We start from the raw sequence: 20,347 nt of genomic DNA on the forward strand, positions 1-20,347 counted from the left end.
ACGGTTTTATCTGGTCTTGGATAAGGAATGCTTTGCTGACAATCCCCTGGGGCCGATGGCCTTCAGCCAGTTCCTCAGAGCCCCAAAAGGGGCCTGGGGCATGTCGGGGCGCCCGTGTGAGGGGAAGAGCCCGGGCTTTGGAGTCAGAGGTCATGGGTTCAAACCCCGGCTCCGCCAATTGTCAGCTGTGTGACCCTGGGCAAGTCACGTCACTTCTCTGGGCCTCACTTCCCTCATCTGTAAAATGGGGATTGAGACTGCGAGCCCCACGTGGGACAACCTGATCACCTTGTAACCTCCCCAGCGCTTAGAACAGTGCTTTGCACATAGTAAGCGCTTAATAAATGCCATTATTATTATTAGTAGTAGTAGTATGTCCCTTTTCTAAAATGAAAAACTCACGGTTATGGGCTAGAGGAAAGCGGAGAGGGGACGTCTTGGTTCCCTTCGGACATCTGGTCCACTTTCACAGCGTTTCTCAAAAAGCACGTCAAAGGTGAAAAGCCCAGAGCCCTCAGTTCGGGAAATTAAAGGCTGTGCAACTAAGGTCACTCTGAAAATGCCGAACGGCTCCAGCACAAATCAGAAAGGGGACAGAAGCCCCTCACACACCATCCCAAGGGCCTAAACTGGGTCCCGCTCGCAGGAGCCGCTCAATAAATTCTCCCAAAGGGCACACTGGATTGACTGACGGTGTCGTCGTCACCGCCACCACTCAATCATCCTCCCGGTCCCCCGGTGCCTCCCAGCAGCAGTGGAGACCCAGGCCCTGCTGCGGGACAGGAGACCCTCAGGAGAGGAGCAAGGCCAGAAGAGCAGTTTTACCTGATCGATCTGATCCTGTTGTCCCCGGTACACCGTCTCCGGGTCGGAAGGAGGCCGCAGGTGGAATTCGGAATCGCAGAAGTTCCCGTCCCCATCTACGTTGTGCAGGCTCTCCCACACAATCTTCTCTTCCGTCAGGAAACCCTGGTCGGTCACCAGCAGGTACAGCTGCCCCTGAATCCCGGGGAGACGAGAAGGGCAGAAGGGTCAATTGGTCGGAACCCCTCGGGACCGGGTTTAAGGGGGAAGGGCCGGACCTTTCCCGGTGTCAGTCTAGCAGGACTTCCAGGATGCCCCGCCGACACCTCAGGCTCAATACCTCCAAAGCCATCCTGCAGATTGGAAGCCCCCGGTGGGCAGAGATCACGTCTACCAATTCTGTTGGGTTGGACTTTTAGACTGTGAGCCCACTGGTGGGTAGGGACTGTCTGTATATGTTGCCAATTTGTACTTCCCAAGCGCTTAGTACAGTGCTCTGCACATAGCGCTCAATAAATACGATTGATGATGATGATGATGACTTTCCTAAGCACTTGGTATGCTGCTCTGCACACACGAAGCGCTCAATAAATGCCACGGACTGAACTACTTCCTCCGTGAGAGGATCGTTTCCAGGACTCGCCCCTTCTCCATCCAAGTGGCCGCCAAACTCTTTCAAGCGGCCTCTTCACGGACCTCCCTGGCTCCAGCTTCTCCCCTCTACAGTCCATACTTCACTCTGCCACCCAGGTCACATACCTAAAATGATGCTCTGCACTCATCTCTCTGCTCCTCAAAACCCACCGCCGGTTGCCTGTTCCGAAGCTCCTGACCAGTGGCGATTAGGGCCTCGATCAGCTCTTTCCCTCCTCCTCATCCTCACTCTCCCCCAGCTCACGTACTTTGTTCTCCTTCGACTGACTGTGCCTTGTTCTCTTTTCTTCCCCTCCAGACTGTAAGCTCCTTGTGGTCCACCAACTCTATTGTACTTTCCCAAGCGCTCAGTACGGGTGCCCTGTGCATAGTAAGTGCTCGATAAAACACCACTGATCGACATTTCTTCTGCTGCCGACCTCTTGAACGCTTTCCTATTCCCCTGCTTAGAGCCCCTTCCTTAGTCAGAACCTCTGCCCAGTTACAGTCTATTTTTATGGAGTTTAATCCAGGCTCACCTAGGGTACGCCCCAAATCATCAGATTGAATACAGTCCTTACCACTCTACAAATGGGGGAAACTGAGGCCCAGAGAGGTTAAATGACTTTCTCAAGGTCACACAACAGGCCAGTGGCACAGCTGGGACTAGAACCCGGGTCTCCCGCTCTTTCCACCGGGTCTCGCCGTTTAACCTTCCCCCACACCTCCGTGGCTCTCCAAGTCCATTTTAACTGGCACGCCGCAGTGCCGGCAGAAATAAAGACATCCCAGTAGGCAAATCCAATTAGCACAGAGGCTTACCAAGCCACATTTTAGGGATTATATAAGCCCTCGTCTCCCAGGCGGTTGGAAGAGAACGGTATAAAACCACCGAAGCTTGAAAAGACTCTGGGATCTGTCAAAACTACGCTGAGACTCCTTTTAAGGAAATTCGGGACCTCCCGGCTACAATAGGGAAGGAAAAGTCGCAGGTGGGCAGAGCACTCGGCTTGGCTGGTCCACCTGGCCCGGAGTCGTTCCTGGAAACCCGTGGGATGCGGCGAAGCGAGCCCAGGCTGGGGGGCGCGGGGTGGAGATGGAGGGCTAAACTGGGGCCTGAAGATGATTTGTACGTTTCACTCGTTCAACTTCGCACACACACCCCCGCACCCCGAGTGTGACAAAATTAGTCCAGTGCTCTGCACACAGTAAGCGCTCAATAAATACGACTGAATGAAGGAACCCAGAGCTGGCTGCAAGGATACGAATGACTCCAAACTAAAATGGATCCCCGCGGCTGGATTGGTTAGGGTGGTAGGATCGGTAATAGTATTTAGTGTTTGCTGTGTGCAGGGCACCGTACTGAGCACTGGGAGAAAATACCCCAAATTAAACACCATCTCTGTCCCTCTTTAGGTAATACTTTGTGTGGTTCGAAATACGTCACCGGGCAGGGGGTGGGGGTGGGGGGGCAGGATTTCTCCCGCTACTTCCACGTCTCCTGAAGGAGCAGCGTGGCTCAATGGAAAGAGCACGGGCTTGGAGTCAGAGGTCATGGGTTCAAATCCCAGCTGTGCCAATTGTCAGCTGCGTGACTTTGGGCAAGTCACTTAACTTCTCTGGGCCTCAGTTACCTCATCTGTAAATGGGGATTAAGACTGTGAGCCCCACGTGGGACGACCTGATCACCTTGGATCCTCCCCAGCGCTCGGAACAGTGCTTTGCACAGAGTAAGCACTTAATAAATGCCATCATTATTACTATTATTATTATTAGCTTCTCTGGGCCTCAGTGACCTCATCTGTAAAATGGGGATTAAGACTGTGAGCCCCACGAGGGACGACCTGATCACCATGTATCCTCCCCAGCGCTCAGAACGGTGCTTTGCACATAGTAAGCGCTTCATAAATGCCATCATTATTACTACTATTATTATTAGCTTCTCTGGGCCTCAGTGACCTCATCTGTAAAATGGGGATTAAGACTGTGAGCCCCACGTGGGACAGCCTGATCACCTTGTAGCCGCCCCAGCGCTCTGAACAGTGCTTTGCACGTAGTAAGCGCTTAACAATTATTATTATGGAGGGGCAGGGCATCAAATGTTTGGGGCAGAATGTTTTCGGTAGGCTGGAAGGGTTCAGACAGCTATAGGGGGAAGATTTGATTTTTAGTTTCCAAGCTGAAGGCGGGAGAATTGCGGGGGGCGAGGGAGGGGTGGTCGTCAGTGCTCTATCGGCTGTCCATCGGAGGCACTACAGCCCACGGAATCCAAGGATGGGCCGGACGCCGGCGGGCCGGACACCGGCGGGCCGGCCCGGTCACCGCCTCTTCCCATCCGGCGAGCCCCGGATCTTCCCGATCTTCCGCTTCGGCTTTATTAGGAGGCTGCCGGGCCGGGGTTCGTCACCTCTGACCCAACGGTCTGCACTCCACGCCCCTGACGGTGGGGGGCAAGCCGGCTAGCCGGGGCCGGGCCGACCCCTGCGGCCTGGGGAACCCGGAACCGAGGCGGAAGCCGGCCCCCCGCTCCCATATCCCACCCCCACGGAGGAGGGAGTGGGGAGAGGAAGGAGAGCTCCCCCGGGCGTGCGGGGCCCAGTCCTCCCACCTCTGTTCCGCTCTTGGGTCCCCACCGAACATCTAGACTGTGAGCCCTCTGTTGGGTAGGGACTGTCTCTATATGTTGCCAATTTGTACTTCCCAAGTGCTTAGTACAGTGCTCTGCACATAGTAAGCGCTCAATAAATACGATTGATGATGAGGATCTAGGTGGCTCTGCGGGTCCGCCCCAGGCTCACCCCCCGCCCTCCTCACCGCTAGCCGCCTCTGTGCTTGGACACGCTTGGACACTCCGAGGGTCGGACCGAGATGGGCGGGGGTCCAGGGGCGGGAGGGGGAGGCCAGGTGACGTGGCGCGGCGGGCCCAGCGTCGCCACGAACCCAACTGGATGCCGGGACTGCCGCTCTGCCCGGCCGGGTTCCTCGGTAGAGGTTCCGGAGTTATCCTATCCCTCTTCCAACAGGAATCCCAATCTCTCGGGCCTACCTAGGGAACGCGACTCACACCTCAGGGATACACGCAATACGACTTCCCCTGACAATGAGGAAAAACCAATTCCTCATTGTGGAGGAATAAGAGACCTTAGAGCTGGACTGAGCAACGGACTAAATCCCTGAAATAATTCAGGATGGTTTAAATGGGAACAGGTGAGGTAACGCGAGGGGTTACAGAGGACAGAAGACGGCACTCCCAAATCAAAAAAGGAAAAATTACAGAGATATAAAAAACACTAATAATAATAATAATCATAATGATTATTTTTAGACTGTGAGCCCACTGTTGGGTAGGGACTGTCTCTATGTGTTGCCAATTTGTACTTCCCAAGCGCTTAGTACAGTGCTCTGCACATAGTAAGCACTCAATAAATACGACTGATTGATTGATTGATTGATTGATAATGATAATGGTATTTGTTAGGCACTCTCTAGGCGCTGAGAGATAAGACAGAAATAAGAAAACCGGGCTGGACTCAGTCCATGCCCCACAAAGCGCTTCCAGTCTTAATCCCCAGTTTACGGATGAGATCGCTGAGGCACAGAGAAGTGAAGTGACTTGCCCAAAGTCACACAGCCGACAAGTGACAGAGCCGGAAGTAGAACCCAGGTCCTTCTGACTGCCAGGCCCATCCGCTAGCCACTGGGCCAGGCTGCTTCTCTATGACCTGGGCAAGAGACCCACACGATAAACGGGAAGAACAAAGAGGGGTTTCCCATTTAAATGGTACAATCAATAGTGCATTACGGCTGAAAAACGTCCTCTCATTTAATGAGGTGACTGGGTTAATGGAAAGGCGGCCGACAGGCTCCAGGAGATGGTTAAGTGGGGCCCGTGTCCTCTGAAGAGCCCATTTAGAATGCCTGTGGTTTGTTTGCCTTGGCAGAGAAACCCTGCTAAAAGATGAAGATATACTGTTCATTTGGAAATGCAACATTTTATGAGAAATTTAAAAATAGCCTGGGACAGGTCAACCCAGTGAGGTGGGTTGGAGGGAAAAAATCGCTTATTGTTTTGCAGGTATTGATATTTTCAATTCACCAGGATTTGCTCCTTCTGCCGAAACTTCTCCACCTGTCTTTCCCATTCCACTTGACACCCCTTCCCCCCGAATCCTTCCAGCCTGAAGCCCCCCACCTTGGCATTACCTCCACTCCTCCCTCTTGGACCCTCATATTCATTCTGTGGCCAAATTCTCCAAATCTGTTGCCTCCTCCTGCACATTTCCCCAATCGGCCCCTTCCTCTCTACTCCAACGGCCACCACGCTGGCCGGGGTACTTGTAATATCCCGGCTTGACGACTGCATCCCCTCCTCCAGCTCTTGGGCAGAGATTGCGGTTGCCAACTCTTATCGTTTTGTACTCTCCCAGGCCCTTAGCACAGTGCTCTGCACATCCTAGTGATAATAAGAACAGCCACATGATAATCACAGTGGTATTTGTTAAGCGCTTACTGCGTGCCAAGTACTCTAATAATAATAATGTTGGTGTTTGTTCATTCATTCAATCATATTTATTGAGCGCTTACTGTGTGCAGAGCACTGTACTAAGCACTCGGGAAGTACAAGTTGGCAACATATAGAGACGGTCCCTACCCAACAGTGGGCTCACAGTCTTAAGCGCTTACTATGTGCCAAGCACTGTTCTAAGCACTGGGGTGAGAAGCAGCATGGCTCGGTGGAAAGAGCACCGGCTTTGGAGTCAGAGGTCATGGGTTCAAATTCCGGCTCCGCCAATTGTCAGCTGTGTGACTTTATGCAAGTCACCTCACTTCTCTGGGCCTCAGTTACCTCATCTGTAAAATGGGGATGAAGACTGTGAGCCCCCCGTGGGACAACCTGATCACTTTGTAACCTCCCCAGCACTTAGAACACTGCTTTGCACATAGTAAGCACTTAATAAATGCCATTATTATTAGTATTATTACAAGGCAAATAGGTTGTCCCAGTGGGGCGCACAGTCTTCATCACCATTTTACAGATGAGGGAACTGAGGCACAGAGAAGTTAAGTGACTTGCCCAAGGTCACCCAGCTGGCAAGTGACAGAGTCGGGATTAGAACCCACGACCTCTGACTCCCAAGCCCGGGCTCTTTCCGCTAAGCCACGCTGCTTCTCTACTCTACTGAGCACTGGGAGTAGATACAAGATCATCAGGTCTTGGGGCTTACAGTCTAAGTAGGAGGGAGAACAGGTGCTGAATCCCCATTTTGCAGATGAGAGACTTGAGGCCCAGGAGTGCAGTGACCTGTCCAAGGTCACCGAGCAGACAAGCGGCAGCGGCGGGGTCAGAACCCAGGTCCTCTGACTCCCGAGCCCGGCCTCCTTCTACTGGGCCACCCTGCTTCCTCCTGGGCACGTTCCTGTGTCTTTCCAGCCCTTCCAGCTCCAGGGGTGGGAGATGGGAATACTAGATCGTGGACTCGGGCAGCTACTTGATCCATCAGTGATATTTATTGAGTGCCTTGGGAGAGTACAGTACAATAGGGTTGGAAGACACAGTCCCCGCCCACAAGGAGTTTACAGCCTTGGCGGGGGGAGACAGGCCTTCAAATAAATTGGAGAAATGGCAGAGTGAAAGGATTTCTATTTAAGGATTGTGGGACCAGGGGTGGGGTAAGTGTCAAGCTCTTAAGGGGTAGAGACCCAAGTGCCCAGGTGACCCAGAGGGGAGGATGGGTGGGCGAAATGCGGGCTGAATCAACCCTCCTCTTGGAGGAAATGGGCTTTTCGGAGGGCTATGCTGCAACACCATTTCCTGAGCTACCTACTGTGAGCGAAACACGGCAAAACCCACAGGCCACACCCTCGAGGAGCAGGTGAGCAACAGCTGAGAGAAGAGTAGAAGAACAAGGTGATCGCTGACACCAAAAAACTCCAAGTTCCAATGCCTTTAGAGGGGCCCGAGGTACCTTCTCTCCCTAATTCCGAAGTCTGCCCTGAGTTCCTCAGATGCACGAAAACAGGGTCCCTCTGGCTCCCGGGCTCCCATCGCATGTCCAGCAGAGGAAGTACGTGCGCTTCCTGTTATTTTTCGGTGGAGGAAACCCAGGCTGAGGTGAACCCGGCCACGGCCCAATGTTCGTTCCACGGGAACTGAGATCTCTTGCTCAACAGAATCACCGCTGCAGCGGTGCCTTTTCTCATCTGGGGGCTCGACGGGCGCTCTCTCATTAGGGAATGGAAGTAGGCAAGTCTCTAAAGATAGCATTACAGTGATTTTTTTAGGTCACGGAAAAAAGAGCACGGGTCTAGTACTAGAAGGGAAAAAAGGCAGGCTGCAAAAAATGAAGGAATTAAAGAGGTTGACCAGATGGCTTCTACTCTCATTAGTGTCACCTGGATAACGGGCGAGGATCCGCGAGTCCGTTAACCAGAACGCCAAGCCCTGGCACTGGCCCCTCGTTCTGGCTATTTTAACCCACCTTCCTTCATTTCTAAACACTGCGAAAGGACGCCCGGGGTGACCAACTACATCTTCTGAAGACCGAGAGCCCCACGTGGGACAACCTGATTACCTTGTATCTCCCCCAGCGCTTACAACAGTGTTTGGCACATAGTAAGCACTTAACAAATACCAACATTATTATTATTATATTATCTTTAAGTCTCCAATCGTTCATCTCGGTAAACATCCACCCCTCCAACTTCCCGCCGGGTCTCTATCTGATGGGGGCATTCGGACTTCGTCCCTCCACCTGCAAGTAGGAACGCTTTTCTCATGGAGCCCCGCACTTCTCCTCCGCCAGCGACTGGGGTGAGCGGACGGCTGGTGAACGGACCGGGATTCATGGAATACCGGAAAGGGAGCCGGCCTCTCTGACCCAGTGAGCCCCAAGGGTGGTGGAGAGGGAGAGGAAGGCAGGCAGAACGACAGCGTAAGTTCGACGGAAGACAAGTTCGCGGAGAGGCAGTACGGCCTCTTGCTTAGAGCACGGGCCCCGGAGTCAGAATCAATCAATCAATCGCATTTATTGAGCGCTTACTATGTGCAGAGCACTGTAGCCGAGATTGGAGTCAGAAGGACTCCAATCTCGGCTCCTCCACTTGTCTGCTGGGTGACCGTGGGCAAGTCACTTCACTTCTCTGGACCTCACTTCCCTCATCTCTAAAATGGGGGTTAAGAACGTGGGGCCCACGTGGGACATGGACTGTGTCCAACCTGATTAGCTTGTCTCTACCCAGGTGCTTAGAACAGAGACTGGCACACAGTAATTGTTTAACAAATACCATTAAACGAAAAAAAAAAGTTGCCCCAAGCCTCACCTGGAGGTCCAACAGGACGGCAACCCAAACCCAGCAGGCCAGTGTCTCTCTTCTCCAGTCACGAGGATTGGCAGATTCATTCATTCAATCATTCTGATTGAGCGCTTACTGTGTGCATAGCACTGTGCTAAGTGCTTAGGAGAGAAAGTCAGGGCTCCCCCCCACCGCTTTTTCATGGCATTTGTTAACCACTTACTACGTGCCAAGCACTGTACTAAGCACTGGGATAGATTCAAGCTCATCAGACGGGACACAGTCCATGTAATAATAATAATAATAATTATGGTATCTGTTAAGCACTTACGATGTGCCAGGCACTGTTCTAAGCGCTGGGGGAGATACAAGATATTCGGGTTGGACACAGTCCCTGTCCTACATAGGGCTCACAGTTTTAATCCCCATTAAACAGATGAGAGAACTGAGGCGCCGAGAAGCCAAGTGACTTGCCCAAGGTCACACAGCGGGCAAGTGGTAGAGCAGAGATTAGAACCCATGACCTTCTGACTGCCAGGCCCATGCTCTATCCACTAGGCCACACTGCTTTTCCTGAGTTTGGGCTGAAGAGCCCCTCTCAGGGACCTCTCGACTTTGACAGCCTCCCATCAGGGGGAGCGGTGCGTCCCTGCCGCATCCCCCACCCAAGATGTGTCTGCCCGAGGCCCCACCTGGAAATAGTGCTGATTCGCGGGAGTGGAAGGAAAACGTGTACGTACGGCTCTTTATCACGGCTGCTCAGGCACGACTTATGCCAGGCTTGTGCTGCCGTTAATTATATAAAGCAATTAGATTACGCCGTCATTTTTCATCTTCCTCCAATCTACCGCAGGAGTTTTTGGGGGCTTTTTTTTTAATGTTACCAGAAGCGGGGCCAAACAGGAACTCTGGGTACACGACCCCACATGTTTGTTGACTAGCCAGACTGGGCACTTGCCCTGGCCATTTGACGGTGGGGATCTTTGTGCCTTTGGGCTAGGTGACCCGGAGGGAGAAGCTAATGGAAATGACAACTAGGGGAGGGGATTCGGCCTCAATCAGTGGGAATAATGGAGGGTGCCTGGTTCCAGATCATCATCACCATCATCATCATCAATCGTATTTATTGAGCGCGTACTGTGTGCAGAGCACTGTACTAAGCGCTTGGGAAGTACAAATTGGCAACATATAGAGACAGTCCCTGCCCAACAGTGGGCTCACAGTCTAAAAGGGGGAGAAGATGACCCCGCTGGCCCAAACCTGCGCCGTCCTCTCTCAACTGGGCCCGAGCCCCCCTCTCCGGCCTCACCCCAGCCCCCTGGGCTCCAGCCTAACCGTAGGCGGCAGCTGGGAAGCGGGATGGGGGAGTGGCTCTCCTCCCCCTGGGGTCCGCCTGCTCCACGAAGACCTGAGCCCCGTCCGAGACAGGCTACCCCCGGGGAAACGGGGGGCATTCCTCACCAACAGCCGCCGCCTGGCAGAATGACCGGTCTCAAGGTGCCCCTCTCCTTTTCGGACTTGTCTTTCCAAACCATGAGTCGGGGCCAGCAAAAAAAAAAGGGGGAGGGCGGCTCTTCGGGAAGAGGAAGGGTGGCAAGTGAGAGAGAGAGTCTGGCCTAAAGAACCGGGAAGGAAAAACACCTCGGGCGTCAGACGGGTTTGGAAGGGAAGAACCATCTGGCCACAGTATCTCTCCCACGATCCCCATAAACAGTCACTCACGCACGTAGATCGGGATTGAGCACTTAACCGTGTGCAGAGCACTGTACTAAGCCCTTGGGAGGGTACACTACAGCAATGATAGAAACGTTCCCTGCCCACAACGAGCTGCCAGTCTAGAGGTGGAGGCAGACATTTACATAATAACATAGAGTACCGTTCTATATTAACATCATCATCATCATCAATCGTATTTATTGAGCGCTTACTATGTGCAGAGCACTGTACTAAGCGCTTGGGAAGTACAAATTGGCAACATATAGAGACAGTCCCTACCCAACAGTGGGCTCACAGTCTAAAAGGGGGAAACAGCGGATGTCAGCCTCTCACCTGCTCTTTCCCCTTATTCCTACACTAGGGACTGTAATTTTCACCAGCGCATTTTTTCCCCCAGTGCTTAGCTCATTTTTTTTTTTGATGGCATTTATTAAGCGCTTACTATGTGCAAAGCACTGCTCTAAGCGCTGGGGAAGTTACAAGGCGATCAGGTTGTCCCTCAGGGGGCTCACAGTCTTAATCCCCATTTTACAGATGAGGTAACTGAGGCACAGAGAAGTGAAGTGACTTGCCCAAAGTCACACAGCTGACAGTTGGCAGGGCCGGGATTTGAACCCATGACCTCTGACTCCAAAGTCAGGGCTCTTTCCACTGAGCCACGCTGCTTCTGCCTGCAGGAGGCATTTCCTACATAGTATTACAACGCCAGGGAAAATTTCAGAGGATACAGTACTTTATCTTGGTAGAGGAGTCTAGTTGATCATATCCCTTTAATAATCAATCTGTGGATTTTGGGGTTTTTTTTTTTAGTCCAACAGTAGTATCCATTGAGCATTCACTGTGTGCACAGCACTATACTAAGTGCTTGATAATAAAGATAATAATCAATCCAAGCTTGTTGATGTTGTGCTGTAACATCTCGGGTAGAACAACACATGCTACTATTATGTACATTTACATTAATTAATTAGAGGCAAATATTAATCACTGCCTCCACAGCGGGAACTTCAAATACTGAGCTGGAAAATGTAATTAATAAAGACTTACATTGCCTTCATAACCCAATATCTATTATTCAAGCTTAGTCTTAATTAGTTGGTTTCAAACCTCATTTCGGAAAGGAAAATATCTAAGACATAAGTAGAAAACACTAACCTGACTCAATTTAACAGTGACAACTGTATTACTCTATTAGAATAGAGGAACAGAATTTCCCATCCACCAAGTGGCAAAGTCAAGAAAAACCTAAATACTGGACTTTCCTTTTTGATTTTGTGTCCGTTTTTTGCCACGTAACTATCGATCGGTATGTCAGAAGGCTCTGGGTTCTAATCCCCACTCCACCACTGGTCTGCTGTGTGACCTTGAACAAGTCACTTCACTTTTCTGGGCCTCATTTACCTCATCTGTAAAACGGGGATTAAGACTAGGAGCCCAAACAGTGCCTGGCACATAGTTAAGCTCTTAAATACCGTTAAAAAAAAAAATGGGGGTACCAGAATTAGAACCCCGGTCCTTCTGACACCCAGGCCTGTGATCTCTCCACTGAGCCATGCTTTGCCCAGAGTAAGCGCTCAGCAAATACTACTGATCAGTGTAACTGAAAATAAGAACCTATGGTGCGGTGCCACTCTTGATTTTCCAGGATTGTGGAGGGAAGGATAGGCATGAATCGAGATAAACCTGAAAGCAGATCAATTTCGCTATTTATTGCCATAGCTTTCGGGGCCACATCAGAGTCCTGAAAAATCTGAACGTGATTTACCTTTAAAAACAAACACAAAAGCAAAAACAAAACAAACCCCACCCAATTTGGGGCTTCCAGCCAGGTTCTCGGAGCTGATTTTACCGTGATTGAATTCTGTTGAAAAGGGAAGGTCTGCAGAACTTGGCTTGCCCCAACGATCTCTAAACAAGCAACTCCCTTGACTTCCTCTTCCTGCTCCCACCCGACCTTCTGTTCTGACCCTTTTATTCAGGCAAAAGGCTGACAGACGATCCGTTCTCTTCCTCGCTCATCTGCGGGTCCCCAAGGGGGCCGGCCGGTCGAGGGAGCGTGGAGAGGCACCGCACGCGGGCTGGGTGGGATGGGGGAGCGGGGACAGCCCGGAACAAGGAAGGCCGTCCTGCCGGACACGGCGGCCCTCTCAGACTGCGCGCCTGCCCGCGCCGCCATCCCGATCCCCGGCCCTCTGGGGGTCTTCCCTTGCTCAACTGGGTACCCCGAGGAGCGCGGGGACAGGAAGCCCCAGCTTGCCCTCCCTCTGCCCCTCCGCCAAGCTAGCTCTCTTCCTCCCTTCAAGGCCCTGCTGAGAGCTCACCTCCTCCAGGAGGCCTTCCCAGACTGAGCCCCTTCCTTCCTCTCCCCCTCGTCCCCCCTCCATCCCCCCATCTTACCTCCTTCCCTTCCCCACAGCACCTGTATATATGTATATGGTTGTACATATTTATTACTCTATTTATTTATTTATTTATTTTACTTGTACATTTCTATCCTATTTATTTTATTCTGTTGGTATGTTTGGTTCTGTTCTCTGTCTCCCCCTTTTAGACTGTGAGCCCACTGTTGGGTAGGGACTGTCTCTATATGTTGCCAATTTGTACTTCCCAAGCGCTTAGTACAGTGCTCTGCACATAGTAAGCGCTCAATAAATACGATTGATTGATTGATTGATTGATTGCCACCAGGTTCCTCCCCACAGAGAAGGCGAGCAATCCCTCTCCCTCCTTCAAAGCCCTACTGAAGGCGCACCTCCTTCAGAATTCACCTCCTCCAAGAGGCCTTCCCAGACTAAGCCTTCCCTTTTAGACTGTGAGCCCACTGTTGGGTAAGGACTGTCTCTATATGTTGCCAAGCACTTAGTACAGTGCTCTGCACATAGTAAGCGCTCAATAAATACGATTGATGATGATAAGCCGCGCTTCTCCTCAGGTCCCCCTCCCTTCCTCGTCACCACGACTTGCTCCTTCTTCCCGCCCCACAGCACTGATATACATACGTATAGATCCATATTCCATTTATTTATATGGCTGTCTGTTTAGTAAGTAAGCGCTCAGTGATGATTTCCTTTTAGACTATGAGCCTGCTGTTGGGTAGGGATCGTCTCTAGATGTTGCCAACTTGTACTTCCCAAGCGCTTAGTACAGTGCTCTGCACACAGTAAGCGCTCAATAAATACGATTGATGATGATGTCTGTCTCCCCGCCTCTAGGCTGGGAGCCCGTTGTGGACAAGGATTGTCTCTCTATTGCTGTATCGTACTTTCCAAGTGCTTAGAACAGTGCTCTGCACACAGTAAGCGCTCAATAAATACGGCTGAATGAATGAATGAATGAATGAAAGGCGAGGGATCCGCTTAACTCATTCCCAACAGTGCTGAGAAGGTGCCCGGGGCAGGGAGGCCCTTACCATTCTTCTCATCATTCCATTCACGGAATCAATCAATCAATCGTATTTATTGAGCGCTTACTGTGTGCAGAGCACTGTACTAAGCGGTTGGGAAGTACAAGTTGGCAACATGTAGAGACAGTCTCTACCCAACAGTGGGCTCACAGTCTAACGGAACAAAGACCACCGCTTACTCCGCACACAGGGGGATTGAGAGCATAAATGATTACCGTGCTGCAGGGTGAAATGCCCAGCCACTCAATATTATTTAAAAGCAGCGTGGCTCGGTGGAAACAGCCCGGGCTTGGGAGTCAGAGGTCATGGGTTCTAATCCCGACTCCGCCACCTGTCTGCTGTGTGACTTTGGGCAAGTCGCTTCACTTCCCTTGGCCTCAGTGATCTCAGCTGTAAAATGGGGATTAAGACTGTGAGCCCCACGTGGGACAACCTCATTACCTTGTATCCCCTCCGAGTGCTTAGAACAGTGCTTGGCACATAGTAAGCGCTTAACAAATACCATCATTATTTATTTATTAAAAAAAAATAAAAAGACTGTTCCTCCTTGCAAGTCATTCACGATAGCATTATAACACACTCTCTTTCTCTCCCCACTCCCCACCTCTCAAGCAGACACACTTTAAAAGCCAAACGTCAAAAGGTTAGTGCCCGCCTTACAAAGCTCGGACGTTCAACAACTCCCTTCTCAGCCCGGTTACAGGGGGACTGAAAGTGCCCTGGGAGCTAAGGCATGTGGTAAGCGGCAGCAGCTGTAAACGGCAGCATTATAACAAAAAGCCAAAGTCACTCATGTTGGTAATTGCCTAACAGCAGCCCAGGGAGACCTGAAACAAAGATAAATATTGATTTTTCCCTTCCCCCTGCATCCCGGCTCCACCCTCTCTCCCCAGGAAGAAAAGCCATTAGTCGCCCTCCTGGACTGAGCTCTTCCCAGTGGCCACCGCTCTCATTTTCCATGAGAAGAAAACGATTTTCTTTCTTCTACGTGACTTGTCCGTTTACTAAAAGAAAGGGGACTTCACGGTGGACTCTCGATAGTTATTAAAGTCGCTGTCAAGAAGGTCAGTGCCGCCTGGACTCTACCAGAGGGAAGCCTTCAATAGCACTCCCCAAGCCTTCAAGGCCTTACTGAACGCACATCTCCTCCAGGAGGCCTTCCCTGACTGAGCCCCCCGCCTTTCCTCTTCCCCCACTTCCTTCTGCATCGCTCTGACTCACTCCTTCTGTTCTTCCCCCTTCCCAGCCCCACAGCACTTATGTCCACATCTGTCATTTATTTATTTACATTAATGTCTAGAATCTAGATTGTAGCTCTAAACTGTAAACCCCCTCCACCCCCGGACTAAAAGCTCACTGTGGGCCAGGAACGTGTCTGCTTATTGTTGTATCGTACTCTCCCAAGTGCTTAGTACACTGCTCTGCAAACGATAAGCGCTCAATAAATACGATCGAATGAATGAATGGATGAAGAGAACTGGCTCTGATGTGGACTGAAAGATTTCACATCGGAACGAACTGCAGCTGTTTGATGTCACCAGGCATTTTCTACAAGAAGTCTCTGGGGGCCAACCAAGTCGGTGACCCACAAAAACACACCCAATCGATCATCGGTGTTTACTGAGTGCTGACTCTGTGCAGAGCACTGTAGTAAGCGCTTGGGAGAGTGCAATGCAAGAGTTGGAGGCCGGGTGGAAATAACCACAGCAGTAGTGCGTTCTAGTGGAAAGAGCCCGGGCTGGGAGTCGCAGGACCTGGGTTTCTAATCACGGCTCCTCCACTTGTCTGCTGTGTGACCTGGGGCTCGTCACTTCACTTCTCTGTGCCTCAGTTACCTCACCAGTAAAATGGGGATTAAGACTGTGTCCAACCCAATTCTCTTGCATCTACCCCAGTGCTTAGTACAGTGCCTGGCACAAAGTAAGCGCTTAATACCACAATTAGAACTACTATTATCATTACTGAGCCTGGCAACTAGTAAGTGCTTAACAAATACCACCGTTATTATCGAAATAGGGCCAACTCTCCCTTACCCACGCTCCTGTCGCCCAGGGAAAGACAACAGGAGGGAGCTGTAAGCGCCTCGTACCTTGTACTTGGTCATGGTGCTGAAATGGTTGTTCCTGAAGAAGACACAGAGTTCTCCTTCCTGAACGGCAGAAGTCAGCTCACACAGTCCATGGTACGTCAGCTGGGTGGCTGTGGTATTGAGAAACTGCTCGGCAACAAACCCTACAAAAATCAACGCAGGCCAGTAAGTAGGTGAACCATCTTGGACTCGACTACAATAGTTTCACCTGTTGCTTCGAGTCAGGCTTCGCCTCAGCCGGGATGAAAGCCCACGGGCTTTCTCCAGGCCCGAAGCAGCCCTCGTGGGGTTTGAGCCCCTCTCCTTAAGCCCACCCCCGTCATAAACATAGATGGACCACAGGTCTCGGCACGGATCCAAACTCTCTAACGGATTCCCGTCTCCTTCTGCAGCCCGCAAGGACTCCTCAACGCTGGCTTGAAGATCCCCCTGCCTATGTTTCCCCATCTTCCACGTCGGCTCCCTTCATCCGACACTCCACAGCCCGGCCTCTTTTGCTTCTCCCTCATTCGCCTTCTTGCAGAATTTCACTCTCGACTCTCTCCCCTGGCTCCACACAGCCCTCTCCGTCTCTGAAGCTCTCCTACATCCCACCTCCTTCAGGAAGCCTTCCTGAACCAGCGTGGCTCAGTGGAAAGAGCACAGGCTTTGGAGCCAGAGGTCATGGGTTCAAATCCCGGCTCTGCCAACTGTCAGCTGTGTGACTTTGGGCAAGTCACTTAGCTTCTCTGTGCCTCAGTTACCTCATCTGTAAAATGGGGATTAACACTGTGAGCCCCATGTGGGACAACCTGATCACCTTGTAACCTCCCCAGCGCTTAGAACAGTACTTTGCACATAGTAAGTGCTTAATAAATGCCATTATTATTATTATTCCCTGATCGCTTCACATCTTAGGCGTACCAATTCAACGCCTCCCCTTAGCAGTCAGGAACCATCTTCCTAACCCCAGAACCTATTTTAATTCCATTATTCATTCCATCCTGAGTCATTTGTACTGCTCCCGGATCTATCTTTGTTTCTTCTTCATGCTCCATCTACTTGCAAATAACATCAGTCGGTCCGTCTCCCCTGTGATATGGTCAGCAACTTGACAGCAGAGAATTTGTGCCTTGCTTCTATTGAGCTCTCCCGAGCGGTTAGTACAGTGCTTTGTGCTAGGGAAACACTAGTTACTGTTTGAAATAAGAATGGAAATAGTCATTTGCCCTCCTCTTTCAGAAGCTAAAAAAGGAGATGAAAGAACAGATGGACGAATAAGTGGAAGCCTACAGAAAACTGGACAGGCAGCTAGGAAGTGCTCAACTCGAGGTAAGAAGCGGCATGGTCTAATGGATACAGCGTGGGCTTGGGACTGTGTGCAACTTACCTTACATCTTCCCCAGAGCTCAGTACAGTGCTTGGCATTTATTCCTTCACTCATTTCTATTGAGTGCTTACTATGTGCAGAGCACTGTATTAAGCGTTTGGGAAAGTGCAATATAATGAACAGTGACATTCCCTGCCCACCACGAGCTTACAGTCTAGAGGAGGGGGAGGTAGACATCAGTACCAATAAACAAAATTACAGATCTGTACGTAAGTGCTGTGAGGCTGGGAGTGGGGAAGAGCAAAGGAGTGCTTAACAATAAAAAAAACCCACAATAATTATGATTGTCAACTGCATGGGTGAGAATTCAGCCACCGGAGATGGCTTCTCTCACACACACACACACACACCTACACCCACCCACCCACACACACACACGCATGCACCTATAGACACCCAGAGATTGGCAGAGCTAACGTCATTCACTCCTTCAGGCCAGGCCGAGCCACACAAGCCGAGGAAATGTCACGGGGAGAACAAGAGAGACCAGACGTGCCAGCCTTGGGCTGGAAATGGGGAGACGGTGCCAACGGCCACGTGGAAAGTACATGTCCAACTGCCAGCATGGCCGTCTCTGCCACACGATCCCCCAGTCTGACACCAGTCACCTCGAGGTGAACCATCCCCACCCAGCCATTTAACGACGGGTCGGTTGTTTCTTTTGAAGGGTCCTTTCGAGTTCGTTCAGAACGTGCAATTTCCCGGTATGTTTTGGCTCCGGACTCCCGCGTGTGTGGTTAACTCTGGGATAATTAGAAGGGTGTGAGCCGCCCCGCCTTAGCCCGTGGCCGGGGAAGAGTCGGCTGGCCCTCTGCCCTGACCCTCTCCTTTCCCTCAGCGTGCTTCATGACCCCGAAGCAGAACCAAGCAGTGGGGCCTGCTGGACTGGACGTGGACCTGGTGGAAGAGCGCTGGGAAGGTGAGGCGCCGGGGGCCCCGACCACTACGGCCATGGGTGCTTTCCCCTCTCTCTGTCCCCAAAGGTTGGGCCGGGACGAGGAGCGGGGGAGCTTTTGGCACGAGAACCCAACTTCTCAAGCGGCGTTTCTGGGAGAGGCAGCCCCTCACCCTCAACCCCAGAGGGCTGGGAAAGCCCGCCCGGCTGCTCTCAAACCCGCTCGACGAGACTACTTCCGGAACAGATCTTTCGGGAGCCCGTGGCAGGCGCGAGGCTCTTGAGGCCTGTATCGGTTGAATATTCAGGCCGCTCCCACTTGTTCTCTGCCAAAAAATCCGCTCCGCAGAACAGAACTGCTCTGAACCACCAAATAATGAGACCAACCCCCTTGGGGAGCTGACTACACTGACACTGGGGCCTTAATAAATCCCACTGCTACCATTTGGAACACGGGCCTGAAAAAATCTGGAGGGGAGAGGGCATAGAAGATGGTCATCTTTAAAAAAAAATGCCCTATCCGATATGTGAAGGGGAGAATGGAGGTGAAGGGGGGGGGAGGTTCTAAGGAAACTGAACGTGTCTGGCTCTGACCCCTTAGTACTGCAAGAACAGCAGTTCCTTGTTTATTAGAGCCTCCCTTGAATTTAATAATGATAATGATGATGGTATTTGTTAAGCGCTTACTATGCGTCAAGCACTGTTCTAAACGCTGGGGGAGATAGAAGATAATCAGGTTGTCCCAGGTGGGGCTCACAGTCTTAATCCCCATCTTACAAATGAGGTAACTGAGGCACAGAGAAGTTAAGTGACTTGCCCAAAGTCACACAGCTGACAAGCGGCAGAGCAGGGATTAGAACCCACGACCTCTGACTCCCAAGCCTGTGCTCTTTTCACTAAGCCACACTGCTTCAGCCTGTATTTTTCTCAGTACCCTCATAAGTGTTCAGCTCATTTGCTGGCCTGCAAAATCCCTGAGGTGGCAAGATGATAATGATGGCATTTGTTAAGCGCTTACTACGTGCCAGGCACTGTACTAAGCGCTGGGGTGGATATAAGCAAATCATGTCGCACACAGTCCCTGTCCCACGTGGGGCTCACAATCTCAATCCCCATTTTACAGATGAGGCAACTGAGGCCCAGAGAGATCAGGTGCCTTGCCCCAGGTTATAGGGCTAATAGGTGACAATCAATCCATCACTGGTATTTATTGAGTGCTTACTGTCTGCAGTAAGCGCTTGGGAGAATACAAAAGAATAACTACATTCCCTGTCCACTACAAGTTTACAGTCTAGGACAGAACTGTCCAATAAACCACGCCCTGGGAAATATATTTAAATTCAAAATGACTCCACAGAGAGCAGGGAACATAGTTTGAAAACCTGGACAAATGTGGTCTTAATAGGAAAGATCTAAGAGATAGAGGCAAGCACTCACCCACCTTCGCTAACCAACTCACTGTTGTCGGACTGTTTACAGAAGATTATCTTCTCCACCAGCTGGTTGTAGCTACAGTTCCCCACAGCTTTCACGATGTCAGCAATCTGGAAGAGAAATAATCCACTTAGCTCGGGAAGGCCTAGAAATTCACCGTCGTGTGCTCTTATGAGCATCGTCAGAATGGAAGTGGAAACAAAATGTGCTGAACGCATGACAGACAATGATGAGAAGCTTCACTCTGCAGAGAAATTCATCACTAAAATTTGTTTCCAAAGACATTTCTGCTCTCAAGACCCCACCTAACAAAGCCACCCCCTCGTATCTGAATCCCTCCAGATCCCAGAAAATGACTCTTCCTCCTCCCCCGCCAGAACCTGCAGCTAAAAACAGCTTTCTTTTTAAGGTACTAAATGTGCACTTAATAAAGTGAACTACAAACTTCAGGTTTTAAAGAAAATATGAAACCCTCAAACCTATTTACTGCTTTCACTCGTTTTCCTGCTTTAATGGACGAGGAAGGGAGAGGAGGAGGGGGAACGAGGTTGAAGGTTGAACTGACAGGATTTGGTGACAAATTGAGGGGGAGGAGGAAGAGGAGGAATAATTTGCTCCTGTCAGCAACAGAGTGGTTCTTTGCGTGGTCTCATTTTCTGGGATACCACTATGTGACCCTAGGCAAGTCACTTGACTTCTCTGGGCCTCAGT

The 20,347-nt window shown here is 51.0% G+C and overlaps 1 protein-coding gene across 2 annotated transcripts in view; it reads right to left on the reverse strand.

The window, feature by feature from the left end:
• MINDY2 (MINDY lysine 48 deubiquitinase 2) overlaps window positions 1-20,347 on the reverse strand; it is a 56,594-nt gene that overhangs the window by 5,842 nt on the left and 30,405 nt on the right. Inside the window, exons 5-7 of one of the 2 annotated variants that reach the window (XM_038749965.1) lie at window positions 19,662-19,746; window positions 15,939-16,081; window positions 826-999 (exon numbers count right to left, since the gene is read on the reverse strand). In XM_038749965.1, coding sequence (XP_038605893.1) covers window positions 826-999; window positions 15,939-16,081; window positions 19,662-19,746 — 402 coding nt within the window. Of the gene's footprint in view, window positions 1-825; window positions 1,000-15,938; window positions 16,082-19,643; window positions 19,747-20,347 lie in introns of both variants that reach the window. The other variant, XM_038749964.1, reaches the window with a different exon arrangement.

This window comes from Tachyglossus aculeatus, chromosome 8, assembly GCF_015852505.1.
Source record: "Tachyglossus aculeatus isolate mTacAcu1 chromosome 8, mTacAcu1.pri, whole genome shotgun sequence".
Taxonomy (NCBI): domain Eukaryota; kingdom Metazoa; phylum Chordata; class Mammalia; order Monotremata; family Tachyglossidae; genus Tachyglossus; species Tachyglossus aculeatus.